Source organism: Pinus tabuliformis, chromosome 7, assembly GCF_031772625.1.
Source record: "Pinus tabuliformis cultivar Carrire ecotype Pingquan chromosome 7, CPIR1, whole genome shotgun sequence".
Taxonomy (NCBI): Eukaryota; Viridiplantae; Streptophyta; class Pinopsida; order Pinales; family Pinaceae; genus Pinus; species Pinus tabuliformis.
This window is the reverse complement of record NC_142293.1, coordinates 1,309,721,430-1,309,745,621: the sequence shown is the minus strand read 5'-3', so window position 1 is coordinate 1,309,745,621 and position 24,192 is coordinate 1,309,721,430. Positions and strand designations below refer to the sequence as shown.

Sequence of the window (24,192 nt, the reverse complement as noted above, 5' to 3'; positions counted from 1 at the left end):
CTCGTCCCCGTTTTCATCCATTAAATAGAATAAACAGTTCCAAAAATGGAAAGGAATTGGAAAGGGATCGCATGCACACAATCCATGTGTCAACATGCCAACTTTTATTTTTTTGTTTCAAGTTTTACTTGATTCAATATTTTTCTTAATTTAACTCTTTCTTATTTTATTACTTATCCTTAATATTTTTATAGTTTACTTTTATATATATTTATTTAGAACTTCAGATTATTATTTATTATTGTGATATTTTCTTCATTATTTATTATTTATTTACTATTATTATATTTTCATTATTATGGGGCATTATAGCTCTTAGGACGAACAGGAGAGAACGCAAACAGCGAGACAAGTACCAAGCATTGGTGGAACAGGGTGTTGAACTTTCAAGCTACTAGGAGGCCGCACAGCAGCAGATGTGGGTGGATTCCATGGTAGAGGATTATAGCTCTAGCATGACAAATGATGTTTGGGAGGTAGTACCTAGACCTGTGGATAGGTCAGTTGTGGGCTCTCAGTGGATCTATAAGATCAAGTACGTTGCAAACGACAATGTAGAAAAGTATAAGGCTACATTTGTGGCAAAGGGGTACACGCAGAAGGAAGGCATAGACTATGAGGAGACCTTCACCCCAGTTGCCAGATACACCTCCATCCAATCAATGATATCTCTAGCAGCACAGATGAGATGGCAAATTCACCACATGGATGTCAAGACAACATTCTTGAACAGGGTGATAGAGGAGGAGGTATACATTGAACAGCCACAGGACTTTGAGACACAGGAGTGCAGACTAAAGAGAGCACTATACGGACTCAAACAGTGTCCCAGGGCATGGTATGGTCGGATGGAATTCGTCAAGAGTGATGCAGATCCTAACATTTACTATCGAATAGTAGAGCGTGAGTGACTCATCCTAATTTTGCATGTGGATGATCTCTTTTTGACAGGATCATCAAGGTTCATAGAGGATTGCAAAAGGAACCCGGCAACGAAGTTTGACATGAAAGATTTCAAACTCATGCATTACTTCCTAGGCCTGGAAGTATGGCAGAGAGACGAGGAGATCTTCCTTGGTCAAGGGGGATATACTACAGAGATTCTGAAGAGATTCAGGATGCAAGACTATAGGCCTATGTCCACGCCTATGATTACGAACTAGAGGAAGATCGATGCATTAGAGGATGAGGATGTTGACCCAACCTTGTATAGACAACTCATCGGTTCCCTCATGTATCTAGTCAACACTAGGCCAGATATCTACTTCATGGTCAACACTCTCAATCAGTTTATGGTAAGACTTATGAGAGTGCATTGGACAATAGAAAGGCACATACTGAGGTATTTGTGTGGCACAGTCAAGTATGGGTTGAGGTATATCCGAGGTGATGGTGTCAGGTTATGTGGTTTCACAGATGCAAATTGGGCAGGCAGTTCAATGGATCGAAAGAGCACATCAGGGTGTTGCTTCAACGTTGGATCAAGGGTTGTATCTTGGTGTAGCAAGAAGCAGAAATTTGTGGCACTGAGCTCTGCAGAAGCAGAGTACATGGAAGCTAGCATGGCCACATGCGAAGCTATATGGCTTCGGAAACTGCTAGTGAGTTTGTTCAATCAAAATATGGAGGCAACCAATATCTGCTGTGACAATCAGAGTTGCATCAAGCTCTCTCAGAATCCAGTGTTTCATGAAAGGTCGAAACATATAGGCATACAATATCACTTCATCAGAGATTGTGTGCAACGTGGATCAGTTCAGCTACAGTATGTTTCCACAAAACAACAAATGGCAGATATACTCAAAAAGGCTCTAAGAAGAGCCAAGTTCATCTATTTCAGAGAACAAATGGGTATAGTGGAGAATAACTTCAAAGGTAGTAGCTCTATGGAAGCATGATCTAAACAGCAATAGTGTAGATACAAATCAATGCTAGTCAAAGCTAGTTGCAGTCAATTTAGACAATTACAGAACCAGTTGTAGTGACACTCACAATGTGAATTGTCCAGTTGCAATATGTAGGTGCAGTTCCAGCTAGAGGATTCCCAAGGCACAGCTACACAGTCCAGTTTCCAATACAAGAGGATATCGTGAGTTGCCAGGAGGGAGCAGAGAGATTTCCCATAAGGAGATCAAGACTCAGAGGGGGTATAACTTCAAAAGGAGCAGCCCTATGGAAGCTAGTGCTTTAGGATTTAGGGAGATCATACTCATTATTGCAGTAGTTGCAGCAACAATACAGCGATAGCAATACAGCAGTAGCAATAGCAGTATGAGTAGATCAGAGTTTTTGCGCAGTAGCATGATTGATAGTATTCTCTTCACAGTGATTTCCAGTGACAAGGAGATTGGTCTACTTGGAGAAGTGGAGGAAGTCAATCCGACACCAGCAGTGCAAGACTCTCCAGGTGGAGGAGAGTAGTATTCTTGGAGAGAACACCTTCCTTGCTAAGAGGGAGTGTTAGATTTTATAGCATTGGACAGGTGTTCTAGTCTCAATTTGTGTCTAAGAGACTAAGGAACATAAGATCTCCAAACCTAGAAAAGGTTTTGGGTAAACACCTAGAGACCACTCAATCAAATTAATTGATCGATATTTGAAAAATGCCTAAGTCTAACTTACGGAAATCGATTAATTAAAGGGAATTAATTGAGAATGATCAAGAATGCTCTAGAGACTCACATGGATCGAGTCTAAGATGATTTTAGTCATTGATGAGGATTTAATCATGGTCTTTGAAGCTCCAGCAAGAGATTATAAGAGCAGATCGATGGGATGAGGAGGGAGACAAGTGTAGGGGCAATTCTGTAGGCAGTGAAAATTTCCTAGAGCACAGTGATTCGGTGAGGGAAGAATTCGAGCTACTAAAGGAGCATTAGTGATTGAGGGAGCAGTAGGGAGAATTTCCAGAGAAATTCTCAGGTGATTTTTGAAGGAGCATCATGGAAGGAAGGTCGAATTATCTAGCGAAGAGGCCAACTTTTGCAATTCAAGCTGCCCAGTTTTCCAGTGCGAGTTGGCAAAGGAGGAATTGATTCAGTAGCTAGTGCCAAGTTCAAATCCTGGGAGGCCTAGCGAATTTTTTCCCAAGGCAGAAACAGGCAGGACGCCTTAGCAGAAGTTGTTTCTGGGGTTGTGTGAAAGTCCCAATGGCTGCAGTACACATTTCCGGCAGGCTATGTGAGTGGCAAGGGGCAATGCAAGTGGCTAAGGAGAGGCCGAGTTGATTTGCTGAGAGGGAGAATAATTCTCCCAATATTTTTCAGTGAGAAATTGGTGGAGCTGAGCCAAAAAGGCCAACAGTTGTAATTCTCTATATTTGCTACTGAATAATAAAAAAACCCTCATCTACTACACCAGTTTTCCCTTCGGGGTTTTCCGGAGACGTTAGTCCAAAATTCTTGTGTCTATTTTAATTGTGTATGTGCATCAATTTCTCAATATTTTAGTGGTGAAGATAGCAACTGTGATTTATTTGTTAATTGCCATAAACAATTAAACTGCTAACAATTAGAAGAATAAACTCCAATAATTGTAATCAACGAATTTTCACAATCCCCACCTACCTCAATCGGTTCCTAAAGACAACTAGGATTTGTTAATGATGGATGACCCAAAATTATGCAAACCTCCAATGCACCATTAGATATGTGTTGCACCCATTGCAGGTAGATGGTCATATCCCAGCAAGGGTTTGGCGAGCACAAGGGGCTCACTTAACCCCATATAGGGGCTCAAAGGTAGAGCAACTAAGGAAAAAAAATTGGTCCATTATGTGTCATTTCAGCCAGCAATTTCAGCCCAATGTCATCTAATCCTAGTTAAGGGATTAGGGTAAATCTTGTTGGAGAATCTAGTAGGGAAGCTATTTAAACCAATTCTCCTTAACCTTAATAATTGTTTGTGAACTTTAGTTATCTTCTTATGTTTCTTTATTAAATCTTTTCATCAAACAATTATCAAGAGCAAAAACAATAAAGACAATAGACACAAGAATTAGGCTCCAAGCCAGGGCAAAACCCCTCCAAGGGGAAAACCGAGAAAGAATCTCTTCTCTTCTTATAGAATCTGCTTCAAATGAGGAAATAAAGACCCAAACTCCTAGACCAAGTCCTCCTCCAAACACTAAGTCAGCCCTACAAGAATCTCTTTCAAACAAGTCAACAAAGGTCAAAACTTCTTCTAATCTCCTCCAGTTCAAAACTTCGGCCTTCTACTTCAGATCTATAACTTAGACCTCTAGTGATAGTAGAAACCCTAGCCTTCTTGCACATGTCAACCTTCCAAGAGATCTTCCTTCAAGCAAATCAAGGTCTCCAAAGTCTATGAGAGTCAAACTTGATCAAATCAAAGTCTCGGCTCTTTACCCAAGTCTACAACTCAACCTACAACTTTTCAGTCCTATAACTTGCCGAGAAAACCCTAATTTTCGCACATGTGAGCAGATCTAGTCCAAATTTGAGGTCTTCTAACTTCACTCTATACTTGTCCTTCTTCCCTTGTCTTTTGCTCTAGAAATTTTTCTTGTTCCACTGTAGATCGAACTTGATATGATTACAGATTGAATGTATCTCAAATGAGGTCGAAACTGCTTGTATATATATGCCTTTCATGAGGTCGAATAGCCTCTTCTAGGCCGACTTGTTGCTGGTAGGGCCGACTTGTGCTTGGAGGCTCATATTGACTTTCTAGACTCAAAACAATATCTTTTACATGTTACAACTTGCCCAATAGGGTCTTATACAAAATGACAAAGACTCTTTTGACTCAAGAAAAATATTATTTTGAATTGACAAACCCTAGGAGCATGAAATGCATGCTTGACCTAGTTGACCAATACAAATAGAACATGAAACCCATGCTTGAAAATAATATTTTTCTTTCTTCTTTTGCTTGTAACATAAGATATATATAATGACACGAGTACAATGACAATTATGAAGACCGAAGCTAGTTACATTTTCCAACACTCTTAACTAAGGAGGTATTCATAATTCTACAACTAGTACAAGGATATTCTCAAATTGAAGAGTTCTCATAAGAAGAGTCGGATTGGTAAGCCATCTTTTAAGCACCAACATCATAACCAGCATTGTCAACATAGTAAGGCCTTAACTTGACAAGCTCTATTTATATTAGAGCATAATGCTAGGAGGCTTTATGTGAGACACCACACTACCTCTTCAAGGTACATACCCCATCTGGATGTTCACTAGGTATGTCCTTTTAGGACTATTCTTATCTCAGATTCCCAATCCTCAAAGAATATCAATCCTCTTCGACCACTCTTGTCTTGGATACCTGTCCAATCCTCAAAGAGTGTCGGTCAACTAGATTACTTCCTATCTTGGATTCTATATCCTCAAGGAGTAGCAATCTCATATGCTTATCCAATCCTTCCATCCACCATTCTCCCTCCATGGCCTTCACTTAGACGTACAACTGTTAGTCTTGGCCTAGTGCATGACACATGAAGAGGAGAATATGATGTCTAACATCACTCCCTCTCAACCTAGAGAGGAGATCCTCATTCCCTCTTGATTTGGAAATAGATCCTTGCTCCTTCTCAATATTTAAGGAGACTTCTTACTCCCTCTTAAGCATAGAGGAGATTCTCTTGCTTCCTTTCAATTGGGAAGCTTTCTAGTGTGTCTTCATCAATATATCAGCTACTAGTCCTTCATGGAGATCTTCAAGCAGCTACATGGCTCCTCCTCTTCTTCGTATCTTCATGAAATTGATCTTTGAATGTAATGGAGCCAACTGTGATAGGATTCGGGCCATCAACCTTTCATATCACTTTCCTCTTATCATCAACAAAGGCATCAATCAAAGTAGAGTTTAGTCATAACTCCCTTTAGACATGAAAGTGATCTTCATCGTCATATGAACATCGGGTTATCCCTTTGTACTGCTACCTCTTAATCCCAAGATGGTGTAAACATCTTGACCATACAATCCTTCAAGGATTACCAAAACTATCCACTCAATCCATATGTTCTTTGAATTGAGTCCAAAACCAACAATTGAACTTGCCTCAACTACCATTATGCATATCTGCAATATTCTTCCAGGTAGCAAGACTATATGTCGATCAAATAACCAATACCAAAATATTAATATCATGATTGCCCTTTCATCATAGTATTTGCTTACTTGTATCCTTTAAGATCAACATCCTTCCGCATGGTTGATCTTCATATTTTACAAGAATCCTTCTCCATGCATTCACTTTTAATCAAGGTGCCCATGGATCGAACTTGATTAGCAAGCTACAATATCTTCCTTGGAGTTGTCATTATTAACTCTCTTTCTTTCTTCTGGAGATCATACTTGATGTTGAACAATATTATTGTGTTTATGCCATGCTATCTTGTGGGAGAGTCTTGATCTTTATCCATTCTTAAGCATATCAAACTTCTTCTTTCAAGCATCGAGTAACCATATGGAAGACTTACCGAGCATATTCTTATAACTAACTCTTTTCTGCAAGATTCTTGTAGATATGAATTCTACCTTCTAGAGAAGAGTTACTTAAGAAACATGCATACCTTTGCTTCCATACAACCATCTAGCCATCCCTTCCTTGAATGAGCTTACTTCCATCCTTATCAAAGATAAGGTTTCCTTTCTTAAGAGGAGAAAGACTTCTCTCAAATTGTCATTTAATCATCTGCATGCCTTCATCCTTCAAGACTATTGATTCCATACTAGATGGAATATATACCAGTCATGTCATAATGCTTCTTTCAAGAACCTTCCTAAATGATGGTTCTTATTGGATCTTGATGATCCCTCTTTGCAAGATGACTACCTCTAACATTAAGTTAAAAAATGCTTGGATGAACTATAATATGAAATATGATCCCAATCTTTTCATTCTTTTAAGCAAGATGATTTCTTACCAAAGCAACTTCATCATGTAGACTTTAATTTTTCTACTATCATATGCTTCTTTCTATGATGCCATGCTTTACAAAAATCAAGACTCTTCTAGAGAATGTAACAATGCATGTTACTCTACTTTTATTTAATAAAAGAAAGAAAAATTGCATAATGAACCTAATAGAGATGGAGCTTCCTTCAATAGTAAAGATCCTTGGGATCTTCTCCTTTCAGCTTCTTCTTAGGTTCTCCCTTTTCCTCAGCTATGTGAGATTCACTCCTTTCCTTCCTTTTGTTTTTTTCTTGTTTGGACAATCCCTCTTAAAATGTCCATACTCATTGCATCCAAAGCATTGAATCTTGGACATATCTGGTTTTCCTTTGGACTTTCCAAACTTCCCTTTCTTCTTCTTCTTGGATTTTACAACAAAGGCTTGAGACTTTTCATTTGATTCGGTGTCATCACTTGCCTTTATTTTAGTTCTTCCAAGATATATTAAGCCCATAACTCATCAAAAGGAGAAGTATCCTTTCTTGAGTAGATACTAGTTGCAAAATTGCTCCAATCATTTAATACACAAGTAGTCATTTCTGAATCAGAAACAACTTCCCCAAGCCCTTGCAACTGGTCCCTTATTTGTGAGATCTTCATAAGATAAGTAGCCATGTCTTCATCCTTTGACTTCCTTATTCTATATAGTTGATTCCTCAAGGATATCTTTTGACCCGATGTACTTAGAGAGTACAATTTGACCAACTTATCACACATAGCTTTGGATGTCTCCAAATCAGCAACAAAGGGAATAAGATGATATTTTATGGATTCAACAATGATCCTTTGTGCCCTCACTTCTCCCTTCTTGTATTTTTCTAACTCTTGAGTCTTCTCTTTGTCTGGTACAGTAACTTCACTAAGAACATATTCCATGACTTCATTTTCTGTGAGCACTAAGTCAATCCTCTTCTTCCATGCTAGGAAGTTTGTTGATCCAACGAAATTGTTGCTTTCCTTGCAAAATGTAGCCATATGGTTTGTAGATTGAAACTATAAGACAATATGATACTTACTTGTCAACCAAGAGTCCTCCTTCTTGATGATGTCTCCAACTATTTTGATGCTTTCAAGACCTTCAAAGAGACTTCAAAGATGCCCTAGAATGATGACTTCTAGGATGCCTTCAATAATAGTGTCTTCAAATAGCTTCAAAGAGTGGATGATGATCCCAAGATCATTTGATGAGCCTTCCAAGAGAGAGAAATCAATATTCTTTCTCAAGATAGAGCAACCTTCCTTCAAGATGTTCCTCCAAAAACAAAGATCCTTTAAGAGAAATAGATGTTCTTCTTTAGAGGATGAGGCCTTTACTAAGAGATTGATATAGTAGTCTTTCTTCCTTCAATGAGAGTCAGATCCTTCTTAAGATGATGAGGTCTTCTTCTTTATGCCCTTCCTTGTGTCCTTAGCAAATGATCCCCTTTCGACAAATAACCTTCTCTTATGTCAGCAAGATGATCTCCAAGTTGCCTTCTCTTCTTCACCTTAGCTTTGATACCATGTTAGAGAATCTAGTAGAGCAGCTATTTAAACCAATTCTCCTTAACCTTAATAATTGCTTGTGAACTTTAGTTATATTCTTATGTTTCTTTATTAGATCTTTTCATCAAACAAGTATAAAGAGCAAAAACAATAAAGACAGTAGACACAAGAATTAAGCTCCAAGTAAGAAAACCCAAGTTGATAATGATGGAGGGCGACTTAGATCAGCGGTGAGCGAACAAGAGAAGGCGAGAAAATTATCGTCTGCAAAGAACTGAACCTGCATGGCAGCAATTGGAGGGAACTTTGCTCCCTCCTACCGTAATGTCCTGGTTGACAGGGGGAAAGGAGTCCAAGGGGGATCTGGAAATCAAACTGACAAGACAAGAGAGACTGGACAAGGAACTAATAGGGTGGAGTCAACAAAGAAGACGGAGTCAAATGACACAAATCCCATTGCAGGAAAGGAGGGTCTACAGAGAAAGAATTGGGACCTGTACAGCTGGGCCAAAATGGGGCTTGTAAGCCCAAGTCAAAAAAGAATCCTAAGGTGGTGCTCACGAATCCACAAACCCAAGCCCACAGGGACCACATGAAGACGTATGCGCTGATATGCAAATTTATGGGGATCTAGCCAAATGAGAAAGTGTTGCGAACCTGGATTCAATATGATTGAAATCCCAAAGGGGAGGTTGACCTCCACTTGGGATCCGAAGGTTTCTTTACGATTATATTTGCTAACATTGAAGACAGGGACAAGGTCTTTGAGGGAGGACCTTATTTTCTTTCCTCAACGGCGCTATATATGTGACCCTAGAAGGAGAACTTCACTGTTGAGCAGGAAACTTTTACATTAGTTCCAGTGTGGATCAGGTTATACTCTTTGCTTTTATATTATTGGCTTCCAAAAACTCTTGAAGCCATTGGTAACTCTCTTGGGCGCTTTCTAAAGCTTTCTGAGGCGACCTAGTAGGGAAAATTCAAAATATACTACGTACTCCTAGATCTGTGTTGAAATGGACATTTCAGGTGCTCTCCCAGATGCAGTAACCCTAGAATTCCAAGACGAGATCTGGACGCAGAGCATTGACTACGAGCAAATTCCTTTCAGATGTCAACGATGCCACGAACACGGGCATCTCTTCAGAGAATTCCCTCTTAATGTCAAGACAGAGCAGACACAAGCCCGCCCAGAAAAGGACTCGGAGGGTTTCACAAAAGTGGGGGCCAAGGGGAAAACATGAAGGAAACAACAACAAAGGTCCTCCGGGGTAAACAATGAATCTAAGAACCGTTATGATGTATTGTCTAATGAAACCCCTCAGGAGGAAACCAAGACTCATCTTGATCAGGAATCACAGGAACAAGAAACAGTAAAGCGAGATCCTCCAATCCACGAAGGAAGCCCGAAAGAACCAACCCAACCCCAAGTAAAGGAAGGAGATCTAGGCAATCTTACTCAATCTCAACAGCAGGATGAAGACTTGGACATGACTCCAAGTGAGGCAGGGACAAAAGATCCAGATCTAAAAGAGATTGTGGAGCGTGAAGGATTAGATTTTCCATAGTTGTTAGAACAATGGAAGACAAAAGGGATGGACACGATCCCCAAAGAATGAATAGTTCGGGTTCAATATCTATTCCTTACTAGGGAAGAAACCTGACTAAGGGGAACCAAGAGATCAAATGGAGAAGAAAAAAATTTGGTAGTCAAACAGAAAGTCCAAAGCATCCAAACCCCTAAGCAGAGCTAGCAGAAAAGAGGAAGAAAATCGAACAATGCTTCCCTCTAGGAACTAGGAGCCCTACTGATAAACTCTGGTAAGATGAAATCTTGGAACCCTAACTCTCCTCCCCCTCTGTTCCAATGAAAGTTTTAACATGGAATATAAGAGGCTTGAATAGCCCTAGAAAACTAAAAAAATCCTGAAAGATAAGATGAATAAAGAAAACCCTGATGTACTTTTCATTCAAGAGACTAAATGTTCAACAAATCGCATGAAAATAAGTAGTGGGAAATTTTGGAATAAGTATGACTATATAGATATTGAAGTCAGGAATGCGGCGGGAGGAATCTTAACCTTGTGGAACCCTCAAAAGGTTCAGCTTATTTCCTTTGGATCTATCAAATATTCCTTGTCTTTAGTTATGCAATATATTGGTTCCCCCGATCTAGTACTATGTACAAATGTGTATGGCCCCCAACGGATTGATGAGAAGCTCAATTTCATCCAATCCTTGGAGAACCTCAGGAAAAGGTACCCACTCTCAAAATGGATACTGGCAGGGGATTTTAACATGATCCTCTCCCTAGAGGAAAAAAAAGGAGGAACAAGGAAATTGGAATGCGACTCAGAGAGGTTCCAAAACCTGATCGACAATATGAAGTTGGTGGACATAGAAGCAACAAATGGTATGTATACTTGGACTAACAAAAGAGGGGGAAAATACATGGTCACATTGTGACTAGATAGATTCTTAGTCTCAGAGGAGCTAATCCTCCAAGGAATTACTCTAGAAACCAATATCATATATTGTAGTGGCTCTGACCATTGGCCAGTCCTTCTGGACACCCAAATCACGAGAATGCCAACAAATAAACCCTTCAAGTTCAAAGGATTTTGGATGGATCATCCCAACATTGTTGATGAAATGAAGCAATGGTGGCCGGAGGAAGGAGTAGCAAGAGGCTCTAAGATGTACAGGCTACAGCATGAACTGAAACAGGTTAAAGGTAAGATCGAACTGTGGAACAAACATGAGTTTGGCAATATATTCCAAGCCAAAAAAGAAATAGAAGAACACATGGAAAAACTCCAAAAATTCATAGTTGAGGAGGGATACATTGATAGAAAGAAAGAACGGGAGCACTCCCTCCAACGGGAATGGGAAAAAAGATGCATACAGGAGGAAAAATTATGTAAACAAAAATTGAGGGTTCAATGGCTTCGAGAAGGAGAAAGGAATACCAAATTCTTCCACAGAACCATAGTGTCCCACAGAAACCATAATAGAATTCTAAAATTGAAGGAAAAAGATGGGAACATATGCCACAGCCACCAGTAGATTAAGCAGATTTTGGTCCAACATTTCCAACACATAATGACGAAACCCCCTAGAGATAAATCAGTTGCCATCCAAAAAAATTTGAACAATGTCCCAAGGATAAACACTAAGGAGCAGAATGCCAACCTTGCTCGGCCCATATCCCTGGAGGAGGTGGAGCAGCCAGTGCGGGACATGCCTAATGGTAAGGTGCCTGGTCTAGATGGTTTTACTGTGGATTTTTCAAAGCCTGTTGGGATATTGTAGGCCAAGATATTTTTGAAGTTGTAGAAGACTCTCGAAGATCAGCTATTATCCTAAAAGATTTGAACACTACCCTTATTGCTCTGATTCCAAAAGAAAAAGAAGAAAACACTCCTAATCGATTTTGTCCTATTTCTCTCTGTAATGTAATCTATAAGATCATCTCCAAAGTTATTGCTAATCTGTTGAAGCCTTTGCTGCCAATCTTGATCTCGAAAGAACATGCGAGCTTTGTAGAGGGGAGACATATCTTAGACAATGTAATCCAGGCTCATGAAATCATACACTCCCTCAAGTCCCAGAAAAAAGCAGGAATGGAATAATGTAGCTAGATATTGCTAAAGCTTATTATAAACTAAATTGGGAATATATGGAGAGAATGTTGCAGGCTTTTGGCTTCCAACAACATTGGATCCAATGGGTCATGTCACTGGTCACTACTCCCAACTTCTCAATCATGGTCAATGGGGCTTCAGCTAAACCCTTCTCCCCATCAAGAGGTTTGCGACATGGAGACCAATTATATCCCTTCTATTTGACATTTGTTCTAGCAATGGAGGGTCTCAGTAGAACCATTAAAGCAGAGACCATTGTAGGTGGGATAAAGGGTTACAACCACATTCAAAATGTAAGCCAACCACCCACCAGCAATTTGTGGCTAATACGATGCTCAACGGCATGCCCACTATCAAAGAAGCCAGAGCTTACAAGCAGATCCTGGATGACTTTGCTAAAGCCATAGGTATGGAGGTTAACCAATCAAAATCAATGATTTTCTTTTTTAATACTCACATTGTTGTGTAGAGGAATCTTACAAACATCCTAGGCTTCCAAAGGAAAACATTGCCATCAAATTATCTAGGCATGTTGAAGAAAAGTGTAACTAGGTTCGGTATTTGTAAATGAAATTTTGATCTTTGTACTTATCAAGAAAAAGAAATATTATTTTTGTAAATTATTCGAATGAGTTTCTTGCTCATTCCATAGGTCTAGGAAAGGTCAAAGAATCAAAGTCATGTTCTTGAGCATGAATATGGTCAACCTAGTGTCAATTAGCCCTCCAAGACATGCACCATCCTCCAAGACGAAGACTGCCAGCAAAACAATGAAGAAAACAGTTAAGTCGGCCTCAAAATGTATATTGAAGAACAGTCATGTCGGCTCAGTTGAAGTGACATATCTATTCATGAATTCAAGTCGGCTTGCCTACAGGACAGACCACTATATATACCCAATAGGATCTGCGCAAAAGTAAGAGAAGATATCTCGGATTCTTCGGAGGTATAGCTACAGGATCTCGGACAATTACAGTGAGTAAGACCTTGCAATCTCAGTTCTTCGGATGGGTAATCTAATAAGGATTTTCGTAGCAAGCAGAGAGCACACTTACTCCCGACATATTAGATAGACACAGCACATCTATGATGACAGGAGGACGCAATCTTGATCTCAGCGTAATAATGATCTCGGTGCAATGAAAAGAACTCAGGCACGGTGATCATAGTTCCAGCCTTCTTACAGTTTCGGCCTCCTCACTATATCGACATTCTTCATTGAAGCAGTTCCTCTGTCTCGGCATGCTTGTGACATACCAACAGTCTCAGCGTAGTTATATAATGAAGATCTTGATGCAAGGAACACACTTACTGTCTCGATATATATGATCTTTGTCTCGACACTACTGTGATCCTACAGTAACATATTCACAACATACTCTGTCTCGACACATTGGTGATGAACTGAACGAAGACATGATCTCATTCTCAGTATTGATCATGAAAAGATATCGATGCAGCTGTCATAGATATATATACAGATAACTCAATATCGAGATCTCATAGTTTTAATGATGATTTCATAACAGTGAAAGATCTAAGTGAAGGAGCAGCTATGGTGCAGCAACAATGATCTCTTTGTTATGGTGAAGTCCTCAATGAAGGTACAGCAATAGTGTTGCAGCAGTAATGAAGATCTCAGTGGTGCAATAGTGATGGCCTCAGTGGTGCAGCAATGATGATGATCTCAACAGTGACAAAGAAGAGGATTGGTGTCTTGGTCTTGGAGTGGCATATTAAGTCAAGGGTCATGGTCTTGGTGTTCGTCAATTGGAATCTCTATAAGAAGAATTATGTGCGGGTTTTCCTCTCCAAGAGGGAGGGGTTTTGGCCCTGGCAGAATGCCAACATCTTGTGTTCTTGTCTCTTTCCTTTTGGTAGCTATTTGATGAAATACGAAACACACACTCTAATAATGTTAAAGAGAAGATTGTGGTAATAAGAGAATTAAAAGCCTCACTAATAGTTATCAAGTCACGAAGAATCTCATTAACTCATATGCCCTAGATTCTTCAACAAGGCATACCCTTGACAGATAAAATCTTGTAAAAAAGTCAACATGGGAAACCCTAATATCCGAAATACAACACAAGGTAAACAGTTGGACTTACCACGCACTGAATTTAGCAGGCAATCTTGTGCCGACAAAAGAGGTATTACAAGCCATCCCTATGTATCTACTATCCATTCTACCAGCCCCTAAAGGGGTCCTCAACAAAATCAGAGAAATCCAGAGGAATTTTCTCTAGCGGGGCGCCGAGGAAAAGAAAAAATGAGCCTTAGTTGGATGGGAAAAAATTTGCTAACCGAAATCCAGAGGAGGACTAGGCCTCCAAGATCTTGAGACTGTGAATCAGGCCTGTGGAGCAAAATTGTGGTGGAGATGGATTAAGGACGTGACACTCCCTAGGGTGGCCTTCTAGAAAGGAAAGTATGCTCCACAATGGAACCCCCAGACCTTAATCAGGTTCAACAACCAGAAGGTGGGATCAGCCATCTGGAACTTGGCTTGGCGGAATCGAGTAATATAGGACCACTGTTTTTGGGAAATCAAAAATGGTCAAACAACCCTATTTTGGGAGGATGCATGGCAATAGGAACCTCGCCTAGATATACCAACGAGAATAGCCCTCCAGGAGGAATTACATAGAATTGGAAAACAAGAAGTCCACCAGTATTGGGACCCAAGTGGGGATAACCAGAAATGGAGAAAATTGTCATCTTTAAGCCGCATAAGCAGGATCCATTGGCCCAGATTTGGAAAGACCTGGACAATGAGCTTAGGGGAAGACAAATTCTTTTCTCAAAGGATAACGACCAACTAAGGTGGGGGCGATAGGAGGGAGGACAATTTACCCTAAAGGAGGCCTGCCTATACCTAACAGGGCACCAACAAGAATTAGTAGACCCAGTGTGGAACAAATTTTGGTCCATCCCACAATGGCCAAAAATCAAATTGTTCATTTGATTGGTAATGCACAAAAATATCTTAACTTGGGAAAACCTATGTTGCAGAGGTTTCATAGAACCCTCACGATGCAACTTCCGTGAGAAAAAGGAGGAATCCATCAACCACCTTCTCAACAAATGTGAGTACACTACTACCTTATGGGATTAGGTCTCTTAGGTGTTTTGTCAATCAGACAGACAGCGAGACAACATTCAGGAAACATTAAGCAAATGGCGAGGATAAATTATGAAAAATGAGTTGGTAAACCTTGCCTGGTGTTTGAGTCTAGGCTTCTTGATATGGGCGGTTTTGAAGGAAAGAAATCGATGGATATTTCAGGGTAAATCTTCCTCGTCCTCAGCCCTAACAACGCAAATCCTATAACAAATACAAGAATCAATCCTTAGCAGCTTGCTCAAAAATTCAAAGACAACCCTACAAAACAAGAGAACAGAATATTGGAAATTCTGGGATTAAAACGCACCCAAGTTTACTATAGCAAAATGAAGGAACCCCAAATCAAAGGAGCCGTAACATCATGGTCGCCACCAGCCCAAGGATTCCTGAAATTGAATTTCGACGGAGCCTCTAAAGGCAACCCTGGTCGACCTGGAGCGAGTGGGGTAATAAGAGATAGTGCAAGAAGGATTCTTCATATTTACTTCAACCATCTGGGCTCTGCCACAAACAATGTTATGGAATTTCATGCCTTGGAACAAGGGTTGGAATTACTGGTTCAAGAAAACATCCACAACATCACCATTGAAGGGGACTCGAACCTTGTGATCAGGGTGGCGAAATGACTTCAGTGTGGCACCAACATAGGAAAGGTCACGACACATGGCGACTAGGACAAATCATCCAGCGAATCCAGGGACACTAGGAGATCATGCGATCTGTCGAGTTCAACCTAGTACGCTTATCAACAAACAAGGTGGCAGACAGATTGGCTAACATTGGTGCCAGTGGGACCTCAAAGATGGGTGAATGTGACTGGGCAGAGGTCCAAGAAGGATAGTTAAAAGATGATTGTGCTCGCCTGGCTAAGCTGGACAAGCTTGAGAGCGGTCAGCATCGAGTTGAGTATACGATAGAGGTGACAGGCCCTAGAGAGGGACAAATCCCAAGATGTGATCAATGATCAATGGAAATCGAGAACCCAAACCAACATGTAACCAATCTGTTAAAAGGTCAATGCAGCTAGGTGGCATTAAAATTCCCCAGGCAAGGGGTACGTGGATGATCACAGAAGGAAAGGCGGTGGCAGAGAGCGGTACAAACCCTGGTACAATCCCTCCTTCTCACATGGGTTGGGCTAGAAGCCTTACTATATACCATTTGAATTGTCGGGGGTTGCAGTTAATGGCTATGTCAAATCCAGAAATGATGAAGAGATACAAGCAGCAAATGAACAGCGTAAGTGGGGGGGGAATTTGTGCAGTCTATCACACCCTGAACGGTCAATAATGGTCAAATTAGGAAGGTTGCAGAGTGATGGAAACTCTAGGGTTTGGGCAACAACAACTATTTATTTCCCATTCCGCCTCATGGATTTTCGACACAAAAAGTGGGTGTCAAGAGTCTGAATAATTTTGTTGTTGCTTTTGTAGGCTTTCTGGTTACGATAGTATGGACCGCAGTAGGAAAACTTACCGACGAGACAAGCCTCGAGGAGGCCCGCAAAAGGCGACCCCCCATAAGAGAACGAGGGTGGAGATTGTGGCTCAAGACGTATCGAAATCTTATGTTACTTTAGTTCTGGAGGAAGGAAAGGCCGTTTTGGAGCTGCTAGAGCAAGACGTCAGAGAACACAGAGCTAATAAATCAGAGGGTCGAGTGGCTGAAGAGGTGGAATGGGTAATTGATACAAGGGTCACCAGGACCCGTGAAACCCTCTTCCACAAGACGGTGGACACGACGTGGCACATAAAAATGCTCATGGGGAAGGTTATTGCGGAGACAGGTACAGGGTTTGGCCCCTAAGGATCCCAGAAGAACCAAATAAACATTCTCCAAAAGAGGATGGAGCATCTGGAAACTCACCTACGAACGTTGGTCAACATTGAACGTCGCTAGAAGGACCGCATTGACACTCTGGCAAAAAAATTGACGTTTTTCTACGTTTTTTCCACCACTTACACATAATCCCAAGTAATGGAGAGGACCAACTCGCAGCAGGTGAGGCAAGTCTGCGTCCGAAGCACTAAAGGGGAGGCGTCTCGCTAGGAAAGCGACCCAGAGTGGGTTAAACCAATGGGAACTCCTTCCGACAAAGATCCTAAACCCTAGCTTGGTGTTTGTATGCTGTTGCTAAGTTATTATGGCATTTACTCTGTTTTTGTTATGTAATTTCTATTGTATTTAGTCTTGTTAGTAGAATCGGTAGTATAAGGGTCGAGCTTGCACACAGGCTTAGGCCTCCTCCATTTAGGGCTTGTAGAAGTCATGGGGAAGGCCGGTTTCATGTGTCATTTTGAAAATTTTGGTTAAAATAGAAGAATGTTAGTAATGTGATGAACAAAGGTTTGATGAAAACATGGCTCTACTGCAGTTGGTCTGGTTTCCAGTCTAGCAGACCAGCTTGCAACATATGTAATATTGCTTTGAAATTTGAAAAGAAATCCCACTACTTACAAAAAATTGAATTAGGCTCCAACCTAGGGCGAAACCCCTCCAAGGAGAAAACCAGAAAGAATCTCTTCTCTTCTTATAGAATCTTCTTCAAATGAGGAAAACCAAGACCCAAACTCCTAGACCAAGTCCTCCTCCAAGCACCAAGTCATCCCTCCAAGAATCTCTTTCAAACAAGTCAAGGTTTGACCAAGTCAACAAAGGTCAAACTTCTTCCAATCTCCTCTAGTTCAGAACTTCGGCCTTCTACTTCAAATCTGCAACTTTAGCTCTATATTAACAGCAAAAACCCTAGCCTTCTTGCACGTGTTAGCCTTCTAAGTGACCTTCCTTCAATCAAATCAAGGTATCTAAAGTCTACGAGAGTCAAACTTGATCAAATCAGAGTCTCGGCTCTTTATCCAAGTCTGCAACTCGACCTGCAACTTGCCCAAAAAACCTTAATTTTCACACGTGTGAGTAGATATGGTCCAAATTTGAGGTCTTCCAACTTCGCTCTATACTTGTCCTTCTTCCCTTGTCTTTCGCTCTAGAAATTCTTCTTGTTCCACTGCAGATCAAACTTGTTATGATTGCAGATTGAATGTGCCTCAAATGAGGTTGAAATTGCTTGTATATATATGCCTTCATGAGGTTGAATAGCCCTTCTAGGCCGACTTGTTGCTGGTAGGGCTGACTTGTTGCTGGTAGGGCCAACTTGTGCTCGGAGGCTCATATTGACTTTCTAGACTCAAAACAATATCTTTTACATGTTACAACTTGCCCAATAGGGTCTTATACAAATGATAAAGACTCTTTTGACTCAAGAAAAATATTCTTTTGACTTGACAAACCCTAGGAGAATGAAATGCATGCTTGACCTAGTTGACCAATACAAATAGAGCATGAAACCTATGCTTGATATTTTTCTTTCTTATTTTGCTTGTAACATAAGATATATATAATGACATGAGTACAATGACAATTATGAAGACCGAAACTAGTTCCAGAATCCATTTTCCAACAAACCTAACCTATTTAATGGATTAGGATTAAAGGTGCAAAATACCTAAATATTTGTATGGTGAACAATTAAGTTAATACAAAGAGATAAAGAGAGGGCGTGGCTTTCAATTAGGTTGGTTTTCCCAATTAAGGGTTTCCTAGGTAAATCTTGTGTATATTGTGTGAATTTGCCATTGTTATTCTTATGTTTTAGAATCTAGTCTTATTGTTTTTCTTGCATGCGTATATCAAACTCTTCAAGCACTCCTCACTTCCACACTCTCTCGCTCTCTCCTACACATCACTTTGATAGCCTCCTCCGACATGGACTGGGAAACTTAAAGGTATGTAGGATCTGTCATTGTTATTCCAGCACCATTTAACATGCAGCACATGGACGTTCCAACGTGTCAAACATGTACAGGATCACAAAGGCACATTTAGGGTCCTATATCAGTGACTTTAATGATAGTGATAATCTGGATGGATCACCATTACAGTAAAAAATGCAACAGTTGGACCAAATACATTGGAGGAGGGAGGAGAGCACAATGGCAGTTTTAATGGTGGTGATACTGATTATTTCAATTATGAGACCCAAAAGGACAAGCTATGAGATGCATCTACCCTATTTGTTCTTTGCCACTGATATTCTCATTGACTGATCAATGTAATATACTTTGATCTTGAAAGAGAAAGCTACAACTCATGGTTTTATTTGTATGATCTATGGCTTATTCTTGTGTGTCTCTTGTAGTTCTGTTTTCGAAATGTTGGAAAAATGTACATCTTTGTGTCTATATTTTATACCTATAAATCTAATTTTTTATTTGTTCTGATGTCTCCATGTTAGGGGACTTGGATGGAAAAAAAATAATTAATGAGGAATGATAAGTATCGACAGCCAATGAAATTTTAAGTTTTTAACAAACTCATAATTCAGGACTTTTGCATGCACTCTGCATAAATATGCTAGAATGGGCCAAAAATGTCACATATAAAGCTATTGAAACCAACCCTTAACTGGTACCAATTGAACAGTTAGTTTCCAAAATATGCTAAAAACTAGTAGCTATTATTATAATGTAGTGTTGGCTACTCTTATATTTGATCATTCTGTGTCTCATGTGAAAATCTCTGCTTTGTTTCCTATGTTTTAGAGTATCGATATTATCATTCGCTATAGCTTTTGACTTAAAAATCGCTGTCTCATATGGCTTTTCAATGTTGATTTCCCTTTATAAACAGATAATGGCATCTAAAATGTTTAAAAAATACCAGTCCTGGATCCTCTCCTAACATATGTCCATTTAGCAGTCCTTTACATTATCAAGATGATAACAGTTTTAGCTTAAAATTTGATGAAATAAAACAAAATTGGCTTAACGACTATAGGTATACAGAGACTCAAACTTACTTTGAATTCCCAATAACAGGTGTCCATGACTGTGTAAAAAGAATTCTTCCCGCCAAAGTAACAAACAAATAATACTGCCAAGAAGAGCCTTCTAACACCCGATTTTTCATGGCGAGGGATCGTCTTCTGCAAACGTCCTCATCTTCGTCGCTACGAAATTTCCTCCTCCTTGGAAAGAGAATCCTCATAACCGAATTTAGGTGCGACACTTCTATCTTACGCTTCTCTGTCTTCTGAGAAAACATAAGCCATTTCGAAGGCTGCTGAAGGGACATGAAAAGCCACAAAAGCAAAGCGTGCATTGAGAAAACCAATCTGCTGAAAGTTCGGAGAGAAAGCAAGTCACTCGCGCGTCCACTAGTACCATAGGTGAGTATCACCGCAGAGGTTTGGAATTCTATTCCCGTGATCGCCATAGATACCGAATTTAATCTCAATTCTCTCGCAAGGAAGGAGACCCTAATTTTGCTGAACCGTTTTAATCCCTTCCTTGGGCAATGAAATTCAACGTTCAACCTCTTGAACGGAAGAGGGTTCCGCTCAGTAACTACGGGATTTCTGAGGCTAAACATGGAAATTAACCTCAAAATGAATCGATGCCCACTAAATTGCCTTTAAATTATTTCAAACTAGGCCAGAAATTGCTTAAAGATGGGATAACCAGTACCAAATAGGTTAGAAATTTCATCAATCTTCACAAAATCAAGCTTCAAAAATGGGCAATTATGCACAGAAAAACGATGTGCTTGAAATTTTCCCGGCATCGAAACAACAACAGGTATCATCTCATGCTCCTGCCAATTTATCTGAAATTTTGGGGAACTGAAAACTGCGCCAAATCGACGGTTATTTGGCACCAAATGGATAAAAAATGCATCGATCTCCGCATAGCTCCGTGCTCTATACGCCTTCTGAATTCATTAGTTCAAAGAAAAGGACAGGTATCATCTCATGCTCCTGTCAATTTATGTGAACTTTTGAGGCACTGAAAACTGCGGCAAATCGTCTGAAAATAGGTTATTTGGCACCGAATGGTTAAAAAAATGCAGCAACTTCCGCAGAATTCGGCGCTCATCTGATCTGTGTGTTATTCGAATTCGTTTATTCAAAGAAAGCAAACGGTAGAGCCAAAGGCAGGAAGGATTGTATCTGAGAATGACGCGTTGTCATTTATGAGAGCACACGTCGTTGAAAGACCGCAAATTCTGACCAGCCATAATTTGCGATCAATGGAAAATCTGCCTAATAACTCAATCGGAATCTACTCTCGAGATGCCCATCCTCAGAAAGCTTCTTCCCTACCTCAATTGGAATCTACTCTAGAGATACCATGCCCCACCAAACGTTTGGATCTAATTCAATCTTTAAAATTATATGACCCCATACTCATGAGTAATGACGCTTTGAAAGTACAGAACCCCATATCTGTGTTAGCTTTATGTTTTCAAAATATTGTCCTAGTGTTAAAAAAAAAAAAATATACACCATAAACTTTAACAATATTAATATAATTCATCAAAATATTATATAATGTTTATTAAATATTAATATGTTTAATTCATCAACATTAACAATATATAATGTTTATTAAATATTAATATGTTTAATTCATCAAATGATGATGATGATGATGATGATGATGATGATGATGATGATGATGATGATGATGATGATGATGATGATGATGATGGTTAACGTCCACTGAGACCAAATTGGTCTATCGGACCTATAATTTAGTTTCTAATTGTCTGGCTCCTCGTCTTTCTTGGCGAGATTGGTGTTGTAGCTTTCTTTTTTTTCTCTACGGTTTTCCAACTTTCTTTATCTTGCATCTCCTTCATCTCTTCTGGTTCTTGGGACATTGGTGTCTTAGCTTCGCGATCTATTATGTTCGCCCTTTTGAAGATAGTCGGAGAAGAAGTTTGGTCTAGGAGATATGCTTTGTTGTTAAATGAAGATTTATTTTGTGCGGTGTTCGAATCTTCATCACTGTTGATGCTTGAGGGGTTGTCGAGTTCACTCTTTTGTGGTTGGGAAGGGCTTTCCCCCTGCTTGTCTTGAGAGTTGTTTCTTTCTTGCTCGATTTCTTTTGATTCAGAGTTTTCTCGAGAGTGTTCTTCTTTGATGACAGTGTAGTGTTCTTTTTGTGCTCCTTCCCACCATGTAGATCTGTGGTGATTTTTTCTAGCAGAATTTTTCTGGGAGGCTTTTGGGCAATTTTTGGCTAGGTGGCCTGTCTCAAAGCAGGATCGACATCTGAAGAGGACACTTTCATAATCGAGTTTCTGATTCCACACATAGTCTTTACTTGTTAGGTGTATTTCGGCTGGGAATCCGGAGCTGAAGTCCATTTCCACACAGATGCGTGCATAGGTGGTTTTGGCATATTCCTCTGTTTCTGGGCACCTGCAGTAAAATTTCCCAATTGCATTTCCAATGGCTTTTAGCGAAGAGAAATTCCAGAGATGCAAGGGTAGGTTTGGCAATCTCACCCAAACTGGTGCTGAGGTTATCACTGTTGTTGAGGGATCGAAGGATGGGTTCCATGGCCTCATGAATAACCCTGATTTTTCCCAAAACCAAGGGCCGAAATCTAGAATACATTGTCTGCTTTCAGGGTTTTCAAAATCTACTATAAAGAAACCCCTAGCGCAGGGGTATATATTAATTGCATCAGGAATTAGAGGCTTCCATACCTCCAAGATCCAACTGTGGAGAGCTGTCAGTCGCAGCCAAAAACCATTGAATCGGCAGATTAGGGCACTTTCAGAAAACTTCAAAGCCTCATCAAGTGAGGCCTGAACCACCTGGATAGTGGGCGCTGGGGCTTCACTGACGATATGGGCAGGAGCTTGCCCCCTAGAGGTGGACGGAGCTGAGCCAGCAACTATTTTCGCGAAGCTGGGAGCCATCTGGAGAAAAGGCCCAATCGATGAAGAGTCGTAGATCTAACCGCGAAAGGTCCAAGATCTAGTCCCAAATCTAGCCGCAGATCGCAGAAGGCCCAAGATCTGGCCAAAGACCTGGCCGCGGATGATGAGAGAGCGAGTAGAAGAGCCGCAGATCAAAAGTGTCGCAAAACCTTTATTCCCAAGCCTTTACCGCAGATGAAGTAAATAATAAACCATTCAAATTTTGATCTAACCGCAGAAGGCCCAAGATCTAGCGGACTCGCAGATCAGAATTAAAATCTAGCGGGCAGAAGAGCCGCAGATTATCAGGTGTATATTACTGGATTTGTTTGTGTATAGTGATTATAGCCGCAAATCTGAAGTGCCGCGGCAGATAAGTCCTAGTGAACTTCTGTTGTTTCAGGGCAGACCGCGGAACGTAATACAGTTGACATTGACCATCATCGTAACTGTATCGGATCCGGACAGTACCACCAGAAGTGATTGAATCCTCTGCCGCCCGAGCTTGCAGAGTTCAAATAATCACAGTTTTCTTTCTTTATTTATGCAATCAGTTTGAACGGAAAACAGTTCATAATGAGCTTAACGTGGCATAGAATTGCAGGGATCATGTTACTTGCAATCCTGATGCAATCTGTTGGCCTTTCTATTTATGTTATTATTATTATTATATAATATTATTATTATTATTTATTTTTGTTATTATTATTATTATTAGTAGTAGTATAAGAGTAAATTTTAATGGTGAATCTTGAAAAATTTGTGATCAAATATTAAGATGGATCTAGGCTAGGATTTTTATTTTATTTATTTTTATTTTATCAATTTTATTTTTAACTTTTTTTCATTTTATTGATCCCTCTCAAGGTTTTGGTAGATCCAAAGCTAAGATGGATCTAGACTCGGATTTTTATTTTATTTATTTATTTTATTAATATTTTATGTTTATTTTATTTAGAATCAGTGAAAATGCTAAACTTTACAACATCTCTACCATACTGAGATCAAATGTTTACATAGGAGTTAAGTTTACTTATGAACCTCAAATATAAAGAACTTTTTTAATAAAAAGTAGATTGTGTGAGGGGTAATCTTGGATAAAATGTAATATTATAGTATTGTATTTTACCTAATATTTATTACCAACCCCCACCAGTAAAAAGTGGCTAGGCGTGGGGGAAATACTAATTAAATGTAATATTATTGCATTTTACTCAATATTTCCCCTCACC

General features: G+C 39.9%; 1 protein-coding gene across 1 annotated transcript in view; it reads right to left on the bottom strand.

The window, feature by feature from the left end:
- LOC149252349 (uncharacterized) overlaps positions 1 to 21,111 on the bottom strand; it is a 119,927-nt gene extending 98,816 nt beyond the window's left edge. The window contains exon 1 of the mRNA XM_089459664.1: positions 20,049 to 21,111. Coding sequence (XP_089315790.1) covers positions 20,049 to 20,620 — 572 coding nt within the window. The 5' untranslated portion in view covers positions 20,621 to 21,111. The remainder of the gene's footprint in view (positions 1 to 20,048) is intronic.
- Positions 21,112 to 24,192: the final 3,081 nt, after the last annotated feature.